The sequence below is a fragment of the Engystomops pustulosus genome, chromosome 5 (assembly GCF_040894005.1).
Source record: "Engystomops pustulosus chromosome 5, aEngPut4.maternal, whole genome shotgun sequence".
In the NCBI taxonomy this organism is placed as follows: Eukaryota; Metazoa; Chordata; class Amphibia; order Anura; family Leptodactylidae; genus Engystomops; species Engystomops pustulosus.
Window position 1 is genome coordinate 49,470,649 of NC_092415.1, and position 19,204 is coordinate 49,489,852.

At 40.6% G+C, this 19,204-nt stretch overlaps 1 protein-coding gene across 1 annotated transcript in view; it reads left to right on the forward strand.

Annotated features, from left to right (window-relative positions):
• OPRK1 (opioid receptor kappa 1) overlaps positions 1 to 19,204 on the forward strand; it is a 41,695-nt gene that overhangs the window by 13,209 nt on the left and 9,282 nt on the right. The window contains exon 2 of the mRNA XM_072151917.1: positions 5,462 to 5,790. Coding sequence (XP_072008018.1) covers positions 5,492 to 5,790 — 299 coding nt within the window. The 5' untranslated portion in view covers positions 5,462 to 5,491. The remainder of the gene's footprint in view (positions 1 to 5,461; positions 5,791 to 19,204) is intronic.

Here is a 19,204-nt window from a genome sequence, read left to right on the forward strand (position 1 = left end):
CCTGTGTAACCTCTTTAAACATCCTTAAACTAAGGTGAAAAGCTGGTTGATGGGCTGCTCAGCAGATTTTCCAGTTGAGCTTGAACACCGAACCCAGAATTCTATCTGATGTGTGTGTTTGGGACTTGATTCTGCAATGTTTGTCATGGACCCAAACATTGTGGTTCAACCATATTACCAGACTATTATTGAAGTTTCAGTGGTGATTTAGCCACTGCTTCTGGCCTTCTATAATATTTAATCATTTTTTTTTAGATTTTGACCCCTGATCTAAACTTTGGCTTGGTTTGCTGTTTGATTGATTTCAGTTTTTTATGGTTTTGACCTATGGCTCTACCAGACTATGTTCCATACTTGCCATCCCTTCTCTATACTACTGCCAACTGGTGACTACCTTGAAGATTTCCTACTGATATGTGATTACACTGCAAACCTGATTTATGTGAGCACCAGACCAGTTGTACCCTCAAGTTCCAGAAATGAAATGATAAATTAATATTACAACAAGAAAAGGTTTGGCAAAATTTTTTTGCTGATTTATTGCAGTATAAATACAAAAAGATATTTGATGCTCACTGAAAACATATCATCCAATATCTTTTTCCGCTATATTGATGTCTTTTATCAGCACAGTGATTGATGGCAGCATATTAATTCAAGTTATGTTCAAGAAACAAAGAGAAACTTTGTAAAAGAGGAGCATTGATATCTAGACCCTGTGGCAGTTTGTCTTGGGTGCCTGAGGGCCTTGAATACATCAGCAACTTACTTGTTTCAGGGTTTGTGTTATGAGTTACACTGTGTGTCATACAAAATTTATCCCAGTCGATATTTCATTCCTTCATGTTTCACTTCCAGCAGTTAAAGTACATTTTCAAATGATTTAAACATTTTGAAATTATTTTGATGGAATTCCGAAGAGTGAATTTATTAAACATGTAATAATGTTTTAAAATATGTTTTTTCAAAATGTCATTTTGATAAAGTAATGACTGGGTCGAACACTAGTCATTAAGTACAGAGTCACAGAGTACAGAGTCAGAAGTAGAAGAAAAAAATATTAGTCTCGGTTTATAATTATATTTAACCCCTTTCAGTTAAAGTTCTTTATATATTTTTTTCTTTTTCTTATTAAAGTTTATTCAAGTTTTCACATAGAATAACCAACAGTTCTCAGTGAGAACAATATAAGAACAAAGGACAAAAACAAGTTCTTTATATCGTTGAATTTTTTCCTTCCACCTCTAAAAGCCATTACTTTTCTTTCCATCCACATAGTTATATACATTTTTATTTGCAAGACTATTTATTACCTGATGGCACAATGTATTAACCTATACAATATGTTGTGAAGCTGTCAAAAATTTTAATGGGTGGAATTGAACAAAACACTTTATTAAGGGTTTATTTTAAAGACATTTACTGTGCCACAAAAATGATTGCAGCCTGCTGAAGGCAGACTGTAGTAAAGAGGCAGTATATTCACAATGACCTGCAATACAATTGTATTGAAGAATATTGTACTAGGAGAACCTTAAGGGATCTGAAGTAATAAAAATGAAACATTTAAAGTTTTAAAATATGTGAAAAATGAATATTATTTTTAAAATAGAAAGATTTAAAGCGCCTTTTTTCCCAAGAATGCATAAAAAAGGAAACATGTTATGTATCTCCACGTCACAAATTGCCCAATAATGATTATTCCCTGCCATAATGGAGAAAAAATTCAAAATCATCACCATTCTACCATAAAACTTTTATTAAATCATATCAATATAAAAGGTCAACTCACCCCACAAAAAATCTTACACCTTACAAAGCTCTTTACAACAAAGTATGAAAAAGTTACAGAATATGTCCTTCTAAAACAGCTTTATATGCTGTTGGTTGATTACCTGTTTTAAATCTAATAAAAACAGAATTGATAAAAAAAAGGAACATTTCAGAATATGGCGACGCAAAGCCTTTTGCAATTGATTTTTAAAATTGGAAATATAAAAAAAGGTTCAGCTTTTGGATGGAGGTGAGATAAAAATGGAAAAGTAATCTGATGGTACCATTGTTGGGCAATTGGGTTTCTTGGCCTCTGCTGACCCATGTGATCCAAGCAAAGTCCCACTTTAGAAGCAGAGATAACCATGATGACCAGTTAATCAGCCAGGTTAAAAAAAACAATATATAATTTATGGTATTTTAGTCCTCTAAAATCCACAAGCACCATGCCAGGACCCAAGAGTGGTGTTAAGGAGATCGCACTGGTTTTGAACGCCATCTTGACTTAAGAAATCACAGAATAAGGGACTGTCCGCCATCTTAGATACAGCGGACATGTTCGCTGACCACTGTCAAGTTAATGTCATGATTCAAACTTCATTTTATGTAACCTGTTTGCTCGCCTGCCAACTAATTCCCTTTGACATTTAATGAGAAGCCAGTATGTCCTTCATGCTGCATTATATTTTGATTCTGCAGTCAGTTTATCTCCTTCTTCACAGGAAATTAGTATAAACATGTCTGTGAACAAGGTATATTAGCCTTTTCTGATAAATGTGCTGGTAAATTCATTATGGCCAATAGCATTGCAGTATTCTTCATGCTGCATTATATTTTGATTCTGCAGTCAGTTTATCTCCTTCTTCACAGGAAATTAGTATAAACATGTCTGTGAACAAGGTATATTAGCCTTTTCTGATAAATGTGCTGGTAAATTCATTATGGCCAATAGCATTGCAGTATTCTATTCACGCCTCTTTGATGACTCTTCTGTCTGTGATATTATGCATTTGAGAGATTAAACCAGAGAGAAGATCCTTACATACACTAAGAGACTGATGTGTCTTGGTTTGTGTTTTAGCCCCGGGGAAGTCATGAAAGAGTTAATTTGAAAGTCGCCTGTACAACATGAAGGACTGTTTTGAGTCCTAGATAAAAAACAGTGGACTGTGGAACCTTCTGAAAAAAAATCAAATCAAGCTCACCTTTCTCTGTTCCCCCTTAGCAGTCTTCTTCTATCATCTGCTGCAGCGTATGTCTCTGAAGCTGGCAGGCGTGATGATGTCATCACTTCGGGCCTACCAGCTTCTATGACAAGAAGTGAAGTATTGTTGCACTGGTGTCTGGATAAATAAAGATCACCACTCTAGTTTACTACCTTTATATAGTATCTATGCTCCCCAAATTAAATCAAGTGCCACTCACCAATTGGGCAGAACCAGTGGATGGGGATAACTGGAAATGTAAATACTTCTTAAAGTGCCCCTTGTTCCTGCAATATCATGGTACATCAGTATGAATGGATTATATTTTCAATGGATACATTAGTTATAGAAACATCAACTCAAATAATACATCAGGCCCTAGGGATATTGTTGTAGCTCACATTCTATTCACTGTGTATATAAATGACCTTCTAAAGCCGTGCAATCAGCTAAAGTTGTTCTGTATTTATTCTGTGCATTTTTCACCAGATGTTCTCCAAATTGTTCCACATTGTTACGGAGCGATTCTGCCAGTGCTGAAAGCTTTAAAGCTACATCTGCAAAATAAGTGCAAACAATATATGATCTTCTTCAATATGAAAGCTGTTGACCTGCTTTGTTTTCTAAGTCTGCTCTTCTAGAGATTGTCATACCCAGAGTCCTTATCTCATCACTTCCCAGGGCAGCAATGCATCAAATAGTCAGGAAATATGAGTGCAGACCTAGCAGTGCTCTATATTCATTATTTACTGCTTCACAGAAGCTAAACTTCCTTATATGTTCAAAATCGTCCACCATAAAACTTTGCTGCCCAATAGTCATTGCTGTCTCTTGCACTTTCCATCATTGTAAATAGCTTCTCATGGATAAGGGAGACAAATGGGCTCATAACATTTTGGATGTAATCTCTATCTAGTGCAGAGGAAAATAAACTAAACCAAAGGTGGTTGCATACAATACACTAGCAAGTGTCCCCTGTCCAAACTAGGGAGAAAAAATGGCTTATTGGGCACAATTTGACAATTTTCAGGGGTGTAGTCACTTTTTTGCCAATCCCTGTGTGCATGTGTGTTGAGCTACTTTGAGGGCACACCAAATGTGTGTTATACAAGCCATACACTGACTATTGAGTGATTTCCCTGTGGTTATTAACTTCATATTGAAAAAGAGTTGATGGCCATAAGTACACAACAAAATATAAAAATGAAAAATTAGAGCATAGCATAATACACTTTTTTGGGCTTGGTATCTTCTAATTTTGGAAAGAAATTATTCAGATCAAGCTAAACTGCCTGCTCATTCTACCGGAGCTCAACTAAAGTCTAATCTCAAGAGTTTTGCTCATAAAAGCTAAGGAGTATTATAGTTTTATTGGGCTAAACTAAAAGGCAACCTAAATAATGAAGGGGAGGGGTAACTACTTGCATTAAGAAAGCTCATCAGAGTGTACCAAATTTTTTTTGGTGCACCTTTAACAAGGGGCATGAAGTATAATGCAGCCGTAACACACAAGGGTCACTTCTTAAATACTTGTGCAAGCAGTTTGCAGAAGAAAAAACATGCAAGGTCCAATAGAAAACAGGCGCACGGCCATTAGTAAATGTGCCCCAATGTGGTGGATATGGTGACTGGAGACGTAGTATTTTGGCTGGATACTTACAGTGCATCCTTCCCATCGTGTTTGGAAAGATGCTGAAAATGAAGAAGCATCCCTACTAAGTTTTATAAAACTGCAAATTGAAATGGCAATTGAACATGTGATGTACAGAATTGCAATAATTATATTATGTAAATACGTATTTACTCATAAGTCATGAATTAGGGACCAGTGGGGTTGACACCTGGCACCCTTGCTCAGTTGATTGCCAGGAATACAGATGTTACACCTATCCTATAACATAGGTCATAAATTGGAAAACAACCTATTTTAAAAAGTTTATAGTTCAATAGCTGCTCTACTACATGAATAGAAGAAACAAGAAAATTAATTTAGCAGTAAAGTGCGTCTTTTCCTCCTTCTTTTGTCTCCGACACTGTTCACACCAAACTCCACCTGCGATTCCAAGCAAAGGTGGAGTTTTGCACCAGGTACAGTGCCTGATGCTCATCAGCAGTTACAGAAGCAAATACACACATTAGGTTACTGGGAATGAAACATCTTAATTAGTAAATTATATGTACAGTAAACTTACTAGCCTCATGCTAAAAAAAGTTCCTTGAAGTTTTCAAAGACATCACGAAAGACCATACCCAACATTTCTACTTTGACATCCTTAGGGCTCCGTGTGCTATACTATGGTGATTTCTTAACTAGATTATGTTTCATATATAACATTATGTTAAATATTTCTTCATACATAGTATATCATATGTAACAGTAACAGTACATCAATTAATATTTTATTAAAAAAATTGTACAATAAGTTTTGATTTTAACTGCCTCTTACAATCATCCTTGCTTACAATTGTTTATGCATATCCAGTGTTTTCCAGAACATCTGCTGCTAGCACCAATGGAATCACCAGTTCAAATATTTCGGGAGGAGGAGGTTGACCCTAACAGAACTCCAATGGGTACTACATGCTCCCCAGGTTGCATACCTGTCTGCACCTCTATATGCATTCCCAACTCCAGTTTGCTGGTCGGATGGGGCGACTTTGAGAACGTTAGTGATTACACGGCATCACCAACACATGAGAGCAACCACACCACAATTTCTCCTTCAATTTCCGTCATAATTACTGCAGTCTACTCCATGGTTTTTGTGGTTGGCTTGGTGGGCAATGCTTTGGTTATGTTTGTAATTATAAGGTAAGTGAATTTTTTTAAGAAGTCCTATATGTTGTCTTATAGTTTATGTCAAAATAAGCATAGTAATGATTGTTAACCTGTGCAAGTAATTAAACTATTCATAAGTGCTTTATTAGTTGGGCGATGTACAATAATTTTATCATATTAATATAGAACAAATGTACTTGGAACTTTTTGGTGCTGCACTGAAATGTTTGTAATGATACTTTATAATAGAGTACAATGACAAAAAGCAGGAACAGACTTTCTAAGGAGCCGTTTCCTAGAATACATTAGTTATTTAATTTTTACTTAGCTTTTAAACATTATACAAGATTTACAATATTTTGTAAAAGGAAAATTGGACTATCCATTTCTGAATCACATAATTGCATTTTTGCCAGTTTCTTCCATAATCTTCTTCTTTTTTTGGAAAGTTTTCCATCGTTACTACTTAGCTCTTATTCGCCATACAGCATGTAAGATTTACACTATACACAAGATAGACACTGGATTGGTGTGTGTTCAGTTGCTATGATCCTGAACTTATTCTCTGACTACTAGGACTTTCCATGATCACAACAGTGTTCTACATCTATTAAAGTGTTTGCACTAGAACGTGTTAACTGCTTGTACGTGTATTTATAAAGTGTCTGCACCAGTTTGGTGTCGTGGCTACACTGTATACGACAAAACAGAAAAAATGTGCATCTAAAGGGGTGAGTTACTGCTTAGCCAGACCATGTGCCACAATTCTGTCTGCGCAAAATAAATGGAGCACACTTCCAGAGCTAAGTAGGGAGCGCCAGATTCATGAAGAACATGCTCCACAATTCTTGAATCTGGACACCACACAGGTACACTGTATGTAGTACAGTTTGCACTGTTTTTGATAAATGTGGGCCAGTGTCCTGTCCCACCATCTGGATATAGCTATGGTCATCCAGGTGCACTGCTGATCAAATCAATTATATAGGACAGTTAGAGATAGTTGGCATTTACTATGTTCCTTTATTTTTCCTTTATGGAAATAAATGCAGCACTCTGTACAAATGTCAATCCATTTAGACAGATTATGGTTGGAAGGAATCCCAGTGGTTGGGCCCTCTTCTTTCTACAACTCAACCCTATCCTGTGATTGGATAAGCAACACCCCCATAGTTGACTTAAAGGGGTTTGCCCATGAAAGAAAGTTCTCAAATTTTAATCCCCCAGTGATGTTAACACAATAAAGATCATTTTAGCCCCTTACTTGGGCAGGGACTGTCTAAGCAGACACTTCACGATTCCTCTGTGGTATGAGATGCTATGTGCTGACAATGTGGTTAGATTATGAGATTACAGGTTTATCTACACTTTAATTTAGCTTCTGAGCATTGTATTAGTATCTGACATAGAAACGAGACATGAGACAGATGAGAGATGTTGACTTCCATGAGATGGATATAAAACACAATGACACATATTAGCTAAAACATGCACAATCAGTCTACTATACCTTCTTCCCCTGCTATAAAGATCTTATCTGTAGTTTGTAGAGTGAGTCTTTGCATGCTACTTGCCGTCCAGAAGTGTCCTGTGTCTGAGCTGAGTACCTGTGTCTGAGCTGGTCTTGTAATGCAGGGGCGTGGGGCTGGAGACAGAGAGCACTGCAGTGTGCAGCCAAGAGAAGCTATTCATGAGAAGAATCTGCCCTGCCCAACCATAGTCAGAGGATTTACGGTCAGATCCCGGGGGAAACAAAATTGTATACACATTTATTTTCTTGTGAAACCAATTTAATCCCACATAATATACTAATATACTAAGTTTGAAGTTGGACACATTTGGATTTTGTGTACTAGAAAACAGTTAACTAAAGGATAAAATCAATTTCCTGTGGGTTCAATAAAGTTGTATCGTATCGTATAAACCAGTGTTCCCTAACCGCCAAGACCAGGCCGTGGAGCACCTGGTCCCAGGCCACGACCAAACCCTACAAAAAATAATAATAAAATACTCACTTCCGCTTTCCCCCACAGCAGTCCTCTCTTCTTTTACATAATTTCCGCGTTAACGTGCACTGGCAATATAGTAGTGTATTAGGTCATGGCATTGCATCTGCCAACAATAGAGCCATACATTAATGCAGAAGAGAAGTGAAGAAAAATAAGAAGACTGCTGCATGGGAATGGGGAAGTTGAGTATGCTGTAGGAAAGGGGGCCATGGTACAGGAGAATGGACATTGGAAGGGGGGAATGCTACAGGAGAGGGGACATTGAAAAGAGGGCATGCTACAGGAGAAGGGACATTGGAAGGGGGGCATGCTACAGGAGAGGGGACATTGGAAGGGGGGCATGCTAAAGGAGAGGGGACATTGGAAGGGGGGCATGCTACAGGAGAGGGGACGTTGGAAGGGGGCATGCTACAGGAGAGGGGGCATTGGAAATATGGAATGCTACAGAGAGAGGGACAAGTACAGGAAAGGGGACAGTGGAAGCAGGGGACGCTTGCTATACAGGAAAAGGGGACAATATAAGTGGGGGGGGGTGCTCTTTCAGGAAATGGGACCATGTAAGCGGGACATAAAGGAAGTTATGGTGCTGCATGCAAACATACATTTTTGTCTATGAGACAATTACACAAGACCCCATCCCCCCCTCCCGCCGACTGAAAAACATGTATACTCACAGCTGGTCCATGGGGAAAAAAATAAATAATGCCAAAATCTATCAAACCCCGTTCAGTTGTAGCACACAGACCACTTGCTACTACACTACGATAAGGAAATTTAAACTATTTAAAAGATGAGAATTTTTGAAAGAGTGCAGAAAACAAAAATCTTGACATTGTAAAGCATGAAGCATGAAACCAAGGACAATATGAGAGGCCATAGATTCATGCAGTGCAAGACATACAAGGCGAGATCCTTTTGATGTTTCTTAGTATGGAAGGTATCAGGATGAGGAATATATAAAGTGGTTCCATAGATTCACAGCCTAAAGCTATGACATTGTTCTTTAACCCCTTAAAGCCCCTTTGAAAAATCATAGCTTTTTATTGTACCAGTCATAGAACCAAATGAGAGCTTATTTTATATGGAACACATTGTACTTCATAGTGGCACAATTTAATAATTTGTGCAATTTATTGGAAAGCTGAAAAAATATTGCAAATGTGGGGAATTGACAAAAAAAGTTGAATTTCATTCAACCTCCAAATGCAAATGACATGTTCTCTTTTGGCAAGTGGTGAAATGTGAAAAAGCTGCAGGACACTTGAAAATTCTTTTGCATTACAGTGTTCACTGTCAATCACACTTCTGTGAGCTCAACTTGTCCAGTTATGAATCAACACTGAATGTGAATTGCTGTGTGAAGGGAATAGACAACAAGTAGAAATTAGCAAGGCGACCCCTATAAAGGAGTGGTTCTGTAGATGGTGACCACAGACCAGGTCAGCTCACCAGGAGATGTGAAAAGGGATGTAGGGGGACAACAATCCAGCAGCAGGACAGTCCTTTAGGGATGAGTTCCTATAACCCATAGTCATACCATATGCAGGTGAAGTAGGCTCTGGGTTCCTTCTGTTGCATTCAGTTCCTATATCTTATTTAGTCCATCCCCTAATGCCATGTTGCACCACAGACTTCTGGGAGCTGACTGATAATCCAGGTATAAGGGAGGAGACCCCTCAGGAGAACATCCATCTCCTCAAAAGGAGCATGCCCAGGCATTGCAGGGAGGCCTCACACACTGCAGAGACTCATATCCTTGTCTTGAGGCATTTTCAAAGAAATTGGATTTGCACAGCTTTGACAGGTATTTAACAGGTGTCTGCGCTGGGATTGTGTGGCACGCAATCATTTTTTGGCGCTGCTGCGCTGGATTTCATGCAACAGAAATGGGGGGGGGGGACGTCGGACAAAACAACTGTTTGGGACTGAGCGAACGATTTAAGATTAAAATTTTGTCGCATGCCAAGCACTTACATGCACCACAAAGAAGAAGGTAAACTCCGGCAGACCTGAGTGAGGAAGGGACACATGCAGGATATCGGGCGCATGATCTTAGTGAATCGCGGCACAGTGCATGATTCACAGTGCACCTTGGCAGTGGTAGACTCCTGGGAATAACCATGAATTGCCAGACTGTACCCGCTAATTTCATTTGTGTACCTCCACAAGGATGTATAATGTATAGTATTATAGGGTAACTACGATGTTGGCTTCTTGACCACCCTTATAGATGCCAGAGGAAGAGGAAAAGCAGAACATTCTTCACTCATCATTATCTTCCCAGAACCTACATCTCTGTACAGAGTTCTTATGTGCACATGCCTCTAATTGTCAGGGCCATAATAAGGGAAATATATGTGCCTGAGCCCATAAAATGCCATTTATTCCAATATACTGTGACCCCACTGGAGAGGGGTCATCTGGTGTTATTTTATAGCAGTTATTTGCTAGATATGATAGGTATTGCTTTTAACATCTGCTTAGTGAAATAAAGTACATAAAATATGGTCGTATTCCTGGTATGAAGATAAATTCTCTGTAAGTACACACACCTATGACAAGTATTTAATAATCCCCTCATTTGATACATGCTCTTGAAGCTCCATGGAGAGTACTTACTTACCATCCAATGAAGGGTTTATGACTACGCAAAATACATTCCCCAGTGAAATAAATCTCCACTCAATTCTTCAAATACATTCGGATATTCAGTAAATAAAATGGAAATACCATAAAATTGAAGATTTATGGAAATTTAAAGAAATTTATTAAATTTGGATCTCAATGTAGTTTATCTGTGTTTGCAGATAACTAGTGATGAGCGAACCTGTTACCAAATTTAACAGGTTCAACACCCACGACCCACGAAGCTGAACAGACGGCGTTTAGGAAAATATCCCCAGCTGGTTGAATGCTGAGCAGACAATGAACCAGCTTGCAGCTCCTTAGCAATCAAATGCATGCCTTCTGTGAGCATCAGGCCCGGCGCCAGCACCCGGCCAACCCGGGCAAGTGCCGGGGCCCCGGGGTACTGGAGGGGCCCATTCGGGCCCCCGGATCAATTGTACCAGTGTCTCTATGAGACACTGGTACAATTGATCACCATCCGGATCGATCACATTTCTGCCTCTATGCTGCGCTGGTCGGGAGCGCAGCATAGAGGCAGAATCTAAAACTCACCTGTCCCGGTTCCCACGATGCAGCGCTCCGCAGGGTATGCGACTGCTCTGAAGCCGGCGCACATGATGACGTCATCGGGTCACGTGTGCCGGCTTCAGAGCCGGCGCGTACGGGAGGCCCAGGCCGAAGACAGCTGCAAGTGCTGCGCCGGGGGTACCAGGACAGGTAAAATACTTCTTTCCCGGTGGGGGGGTTTCAGTGTGTCCGCAGGGGGAAGGGGGAGGGATGGGGTCAGTGTGTATACAGGGGGAGAGGGGGGTCAGTGTGTCCGCGGGGGGAGGGATGGGGTCACTGTGTATACAAGGGGAGAAGGGGGTCAGTGTGTCAGCGGGGGGGTCATTGTGTCAGCAGGGGGGGGTTCAGTGTGTCTGCAGGGGGAGGGGGGGTTCAGTGTGTCCGCAGGGGGGGGGGTGAGGGGGTCAGTTTGTCCGCAGGGGGAGGTTGGGGGGGTCAGTGTGTCCGCAGGTGGAAGGGGGGGTGTCAGTGTGTCCGCAGGTGGAAGGGGGGGATGTCAGTGTGTCCGCAGGGGAGGGGGGGTGGTCAGTGTGTCCGCAGGGGAGGGGGGGTGGTCAGTGTGGCCACTGGAGGGCGGCCCACGGAGGGGCCCACTAAGGCTCTGTCGCCCAGGGGCCCACTAAAACCTGGAGCCGGCCCTGGTGAGCATGGTTGTGATTGGCTAGGTGTTAGATCAGGGTCACATATCTAGACGTAATTAAACACAGGAGACAAAGCCATGGAGCCATGCTGCTGTTCATAGGGTCAGTCAAATAGGCAGGAACTTCTGATTTCCCCTTTCAAGACACTTTGGTACAGAAATGAGGCTGTTGTGATTAGGAACAGGTGGAAATGTGAAATAATTGACCCTTTTAGGCCACTGTGAAGAACTGAAATGAGCTATTGATAGGCTGTTATTGTGCAGGACCAAACTTAGTACTATAAGCAGATATAGCATTATCCAGCAATATCTTAAAGGCACAATCTCAGAATAGTTTTTGGTTGCTACAAAATCTGAAAGTATTTACTAAGGGCCCGATTCGCGTTTTCCCGACGTGTTACCCGAATATTTCCGATTTGCGCCGATTTCCCCTGACTTGCCCCGGGATTTTGGTGCACACGATCGGATTTTGGCGCATCGACGGAAATCGGGGGGCGTGGCCGAACAAAAACCCGACAGATTCTGAAAAACTGCCGCATTTAAAAAATAAATATGTTGCGAAAATTGCACTTACCTTCACCAGGTATAGGCCGGTGAATTTCAGGGCATTCCAGCGGGCCTCGGGGAACTTCAGCGGAGGAACTACCTTAGTGAATCGCCGGAAGACCTGAATCCACCGCAGAGAACGCGCGGCTGGATCGCGAATGGGCCGGGTAAGTAAATCTGCCCCATTGAGTTTGCATTTGAATAAAAATCTGAAAGTCGCTGGTACATTATAGTTTTCAGGACCATTAAAATCTGAAACTTGCAATTGCATTATTGTTTGGAGGTCCGGCAAAATCGGAAAATTGTTGTTTCATTATAGTTTGCAGTTGCATCAAAATCTGAAAAGCTTTGTTGCTGAATAGTTTACTGGTTCAACAATATTGCTGTCACAATATAATTTGTAGTTGCATCAAAATGTTAAAGGTGCTGTTGCAGTTTGGTTTGCAGTTCTGCCATCATTCAGTGATACCAGTCTTAAACCTAGACCAGTGGTGGCAAACCTGTGGCACGGGTGCCCGAGGTGGCACCCAGAGCCCTTTCTGTGGGCACTCAGGCCATCTCCCCAGGACAGAGTTAACCAGACAGGAACAAAGGCACCAAATCTTCTTGCAGTCCCAGGCAACTTAAGAGATTCTGCTCTCAGTGCTATTTTAAAGCGACACTTCATTGGCTGTTTGGAACTGCGGGAAAAGTGAGAAGGTGTGGACTCACCATTCTTCCTCTACAGAGAGACCCTGGAGAGAAGCTACAATGAGAGTCTGAATTTGCCCTCCTTCTTTCAATTGTATTGGTGGCCTCAGGGGCTGATAAAATTCAAAGATGTGGAAGAACAGGTAGCAATAAGTTACTGCTTAAAATGCCATGTTGGCACTTCATGGTAAATAAGTGGATTTTAGTTGTAGCTTGGGCACTCAGTCTCTAAAAGGTTTGCCATCACTGACCTAGACCTTAGACCTATTTACATCATACAGTACTACATTGTAGTCTCGTTATTATTTCACCGGTATCCCCAAACAATGCTGCAGGTTTTTTGAAATGAGTAAAAAGAGAATTGAGGGAATCGGAAGTAGCTGAGGTGGTGCTGGTGCTGCTGTAACTTGTGCCTGCTCCAAGTTCCTCTGATGTAAAAAAGTACAAGGTTCTTCAACATATACTGGTAGGCCCAAATATGCCACACTAAGTTGAGGTATTGCTCAATTATATGGCAGACAGTGCCGCAACTTCCACGGGATTAACTTAACCTTGCTCAACCTCTGTTGAAAGTACAGAGCCCTTCTCTTAACCCCCCTTTAAAACAGCAAAGACAAAAGTCATGGAGCAGTCATTCAGTAAATGTTATTTTCAAAGTAAACTCCACGGTTAAACAGTTAAAGATCTGTCACTAGAATTGTACCCCTAAAAACAGCAATACCTGCTGGTAAAGGGTTGAAAGTCCTCCTCCCTATATCACCTAAAATTATTTTCCACTGAAGCACTGTTAACTTATGAAGAAAAGAGACATGTTTTCTCCAGGCTGCCTGTGAACCATGACGGCTCTGTGTCCTCTCCCTGTCCTTACAAGAATGCTGTCCCTCTCACTGCAAGGTATATTTAGAAGGATCACTGTGTGGGAAACCACCATTTCACGTACTCCCTGGTGGGTGGGGCCACATGGTAGTGGGCGGGAACAACATGGATAACGGAGAAAATGCTTGGGGAAAGTTTTAATGGTGGGATAGGCAGCTTTAAGCTGGGAAGAGTATGGCCTATTGTGTCTGTTCCCTTTAAAGTATGGCGTTTTTTGTAAGCTTCCAGGTGTGAAGGGTTTGTGAGTTATTTTTGCTAACAAAAAATATAATAGCATGCAATACCTATCTGCTGCTGAGTTGTATAATTCTCATCATCTATCATCATCATCTAATCATCTGCCATCAGAGGATGGTCTGGAGGCCCTCACAGGCATTAGATGATGGGCCTGTTGAAATCAAGCAGCTTGGCCAATACAAAACTATTGGGGCTCATTTACTAAGGGCCCCGCAGACTGCACTTTTGTCGGACATCCCGCCGATTTCCGTTCTGCGCCGCTGGGAAATGGATTTAAAAGGGGTTTTTGGCACACGCGATCGGATTTTAGCGCAATTGAGCTGGCTGTCATGTGACACAAATCGGGTGGCGGGCCGTCGAACGATTCGACGGATTTGGACAAACCGCGGGATTTAACTTCAAAATTGTTTAGCAAGCCAAGCACTTACATGCACCGTGAAGAAGAAGGTGAACTCCGGCGGACCTGATCAGGGAAGCGACACATGCAGAATATCAGGAGCACGATCTTCATGAATCGCGGCAGAGCTCATCCTCGTCGGACAGTCCGGATCGGGGATCATGCAGGGACTGGGTAAGTAAATGTGCCCCATTGTGTTTGGCAGGATTTCAGATTAACACTTCAGGGCTGTGGAATATGTTGAGAAAATTATTAGTGAAATCCAAATCTAACATTCTTACAAAATTACTATTGAGAGTATTTATAATCTGTCTTCTCTAGTTCTTTCCATGTGTAGTCCCCAAACTTTTTACTAAAGCTAGTTAGAGGCAATTTTTGTAGATTTTTTTTCATTTATGCTGCTTCGTATAATTGTAGAAATTGCATGTTTGATTTTTCAGCCATATGTGTTCACTATTTTGAAAATTCTTTTTAGTGCAAAGTACGACAGAAAATTATCTCAGCCAGAATAATAGATTTGGCCCAATGGCAATAAGAGGCTGATGGATAGTTACAAAGAAATATCCTTTCTGAGTAGTTTTGTATGATAAATCTAATCTACTTTTTGGATTGAGTTCATGTTATGAGACTACACTCAGGATTTATTCTTACGGGAAGATTTGTTACTTACTTTTCTGCACCTGTATATCCATTCCATGGAATAGAATGGAGTGGAATTGTTTCTGTATATGAATGGATTTTAGTTGCCCTATTCAGCAATCTGAAATATATCTGCCATCTTTAAAGATATCCTCCAATGTTTGTATTTGAGATGCCTTGAATCCTACCATACCTGCTTCAATTATAAATACACTTCATTTTCATGTAGTATCTAGTCGCTGGCTGTAACATTGTGAGTGCACAATTTGTTGTTCTTGATTTTCCCAATGTGTCATCTCATACCTGGCTAGAATGGCATCAGAAGCAAAGCCTCAGTATCCATCCCACTGTGCTGCTGTCACTCAGAGGATATGTCATATTGTCATACTTTCATACTGTAATTATTCTTCTTCAAGGTACCCAAGAGAGATTGAAGCTTTATATTATGGGTGTTTCATGTGCATTATTATTAATTCTGTTTCTAGCTGCCATATAGTTATCAGATGAGGGCTCCCATATTATCAACATAGATGGACATACGACCACCTTAGCTTTAGGCTGCCCAGACTCAACCATCTTCAAGCAGACCTTGGCCCTGAAGTGTCTGTAGTCTTGAGGCAATTGAATCTTTTTGTCATATATAATGCCATGGTCTGAAACAATGTCCTCTAGTATTGTAGCAGTAGAAATGAAGCAAAATGAAATCTTTTCTATAGTACAGAAATTTATATTTACAACTTTTATATGGACTTTATCTTGCTACGATATATTCTAGAGGCCTTGGTTGATTTTATATCACTCTCTTTTTTTTACCTTGTTAGTTGTTTTTTTTCCCTATGCATTCAGCACCACCACCCACCTTCTGGTGTGGGCGTAGTGGAAAATCATTTCCTTCAATAAAAAATTTATCATTACATTTCACAAGCTACTCTCTTTGTCCTGTGGCTCTATTGACAGAAGTTTATTTCTTTCCTGGTGTAACTAAAGATGATTTAGTTACATTGTAATAGCTGGAAGTGTCGTCGTTTAATGCCTGGGTCACAACTGCACAGACATGGGCATGGGAGGGCAATAGGTTACTTCTATAGGAAGCTTCAATGTATCTGCATGTTGCTAATATACAACTAGATACTCATTAGGGGTTGCTCTGATGAGCAAAGGATAACTAAATATTGACCAGGCTTATGTTAGTACAACCACTTATGCACGCATATGATGGAGACATTTGTCATGATAATGCACCTCACTACAAGGATTATATTATCACTGAACTGGTGAGCATGGAGCAATGTCCCCAGGTCTCACATGAATAACTTTGGAATAAAGTAGAATTGACTTTGCAACAAGAGGCTTTATCTCTCATACATGAGGCAGTTGTGTCAGCAGAGAACAGGATCTGTTTTGCACATTGAAAGAACCTTCCACAAGTAAAATCATAACATAGGAATTATATGGAAAGTAGATAAATATTAAATTTATTTTAGCCAGTTGGTCCTTTGGCAACTTATATAACATAGAAACCTAATGCAGCAATGATTTCAGGAGTGAAATCATTTATAATGGCAGAACACTGGTGGACAATGCATTTACAAAGCCCCTTCTGCGCCAGTTTGGAGGCTATTCCGCTCTGTACACGTGAAAGCCCAACCTGCCATGTTTATAATAGTCTTCACTGGAAAACTGTGTAAAATCTCCATTAGGTCACACATGGTCTAAGAAGGTCTGACCTGGCAGAGATCCCTTCCAGATCTACTAAGAGGTTGGGCCACTGGCAGGGGTGTGGGGGATTTTACGACATCAGTTTTAATAAATTCTCCCCACCATATAATTACAATAATAATTAATGAACAATAATTTAACAATTATTGTAGTATAGGCACTGGGCACTGGTGGGCGAAAAGCCCTGGCTGTTGCCATGGGTTTTGACTTTACGGTATATTTATTTCAATAATCACAGTTTCATACAGTAATTTGGATAGATTTCTGTGAATACTAAACCTAAACATATCTTAGGCCTTTATTCAGTAAACATTTACAATATTCACAAAATACTCCCTGAAAAGTCACTAAGTCACATAAGTCACATACAACACCACAGGAGAGGAGATCATCAAACACAATCTTTTCGGAACAGACTATGATAAATAAAGAATTTCATACCACGGTATACAAAAAATGCTTAATGATAAATATTTTCAACTCATGATCAAACTTGATTGCTTCACAACATAAAAAGGGAGGATGTGATTGGCTGGGATCACATTAAAAAACACAAAATAATTTAATACAACACATGTATTGTATTTTTCATTTATTAGAAATATCTTGGAGATAGTCTATAGACAACATGCTGATTTGTTGCAATTTCACCTAATGTTTGACAGTGGAGGCAAAGTTTAATAGGATTGTACCAGGTTTTTAAGTTATACGCTATTGATAGGATGGATGAGGATCGGACAGCAAGGACCCCCCACCGTTAAGGTGAATGAGACTGACAGCAATCCGGAGAATCCAATGCAAACAGGGGTTGGACTCTCACTAATGGGCGGAGCAGCAGGTTGGGCAAAAATTGTCAAGTGGTGTGCCCAGCAATTCCCAACACTCCCACAGCCTTGAATGTATGGTATCCAGGACCTCTGTTCGACGGATTGCTGGTGAACCCATTCTCGTGGTGCAGCAACTTTACCCACAGGATAGGGGATCACTTGAAAACTTACTACAACCCCTTTAATATAGGGTCAAGGTTATAGGTGTCTTACTGCAGACAGGGCAGAGAATAGAGGTCATTGTACTGACCGGTTCTCTTATAGCCAGGTACAGGATACCAGGGAAGAAGCATGGATAGGTTAATTCACACAGAGAAGTTTTTTTAGGTAATTTTTTACATTTAATGGGATCACATAGGGAAAGTAATTTCTGAATGAACTTAGGAACTGAGATTTATTTTGTGAATTATCGCTATCTTTAAAAGTGGTAAACAAATTATTCATTCGTTAGTGAATTCACCAGCTGATCCCTGTAGCAATAAAAGCAATATTATACACAGGAGCCCATTAGATTAGCAGTGCTAATCTCAAGTAATGTAATGTTTTAGGACAGTGGTCTATTGTTGGCACAAATAGCTGGTATCTGCTGTAAAGCTGCTGAATGCTAGATCCATCTGCGGAGATAGTAATGTTTTAGTAAAAACTACATTACCTGCTTAATTATACCATAAATTGCAGTTATTATAGTCTTTGCTATTGGCTGTACAATACTTATCCTGCATGCAAATTGAGCCCGTTAGCACCGCCATGTAACATCAACTATGTATAACAAGCAATGAAGAGTTGAAGAGGCAATCAATAATTTATAGGCTTGGTTTAGAAAGTGTATACCACTGCTAAATTCCATACTAGCTGTTAAAACTAAGAACCTTTACAAGGACCACATGTATTTTGTCTTTAAGTGTGGTTCTAAAAGTAAGCATCATAGAGACACTGTTCAGATAAATACATTGGACATAGTAGAATTGGACGAGAGCAACCAAGATTATTAGGGGAATATGAGGACTAGAATACAATTACAGATTACAAAATGTGGGGTTATTCAGCTTAGGAAAAAGCTGCCCTCATTACAATATACAAATACCGGAATGGCAGTACAGGGATTTTTCCAAAGATCTTTTTATACCTAGGCCTGGTGACCAGAACATGGGGACATCCTCTACACCTAGAGGAGAGGTGGTTCTACCATTGTCATAGACAGGGGCATCCTCTTCGCCTAGAGGAGAGGTAGTTCTACCATCACTATAGACAGGGGGCATCCTGTACACCTAGAGGAGAGGCGGTTCTTCCATATCAAAGACAATGGCATCCTCTGCACCTAGCGAGGAGGCGGTTCTACCATCACCATAGACAGGGGGCATCCTCTACACCTAGAGGAGAGGCGGTTCTACCATCATCATAGACAGGGGGCATCCTCTGCACCTAGCGGAGAGGCGGTTCTACCATCACTATAGACAAGGGCATCCTCTGCACCTATGGGAGAGGCGGTTTTACTATAGCTAGAGACAGTGGGCATCCTTTACACCTAGAGGAGAGAAGGTTCCACCTTCACTATAGACGGGGATTCTTTAGTGTAAGAGCAGTGAGACTATGGAACCCTCTGCCGCAGGAGGTTGTTATGGCAGACTCTATGTTTAAGAAAGGCCTGGATGCCTTTCTGGAGAGCAAAAGT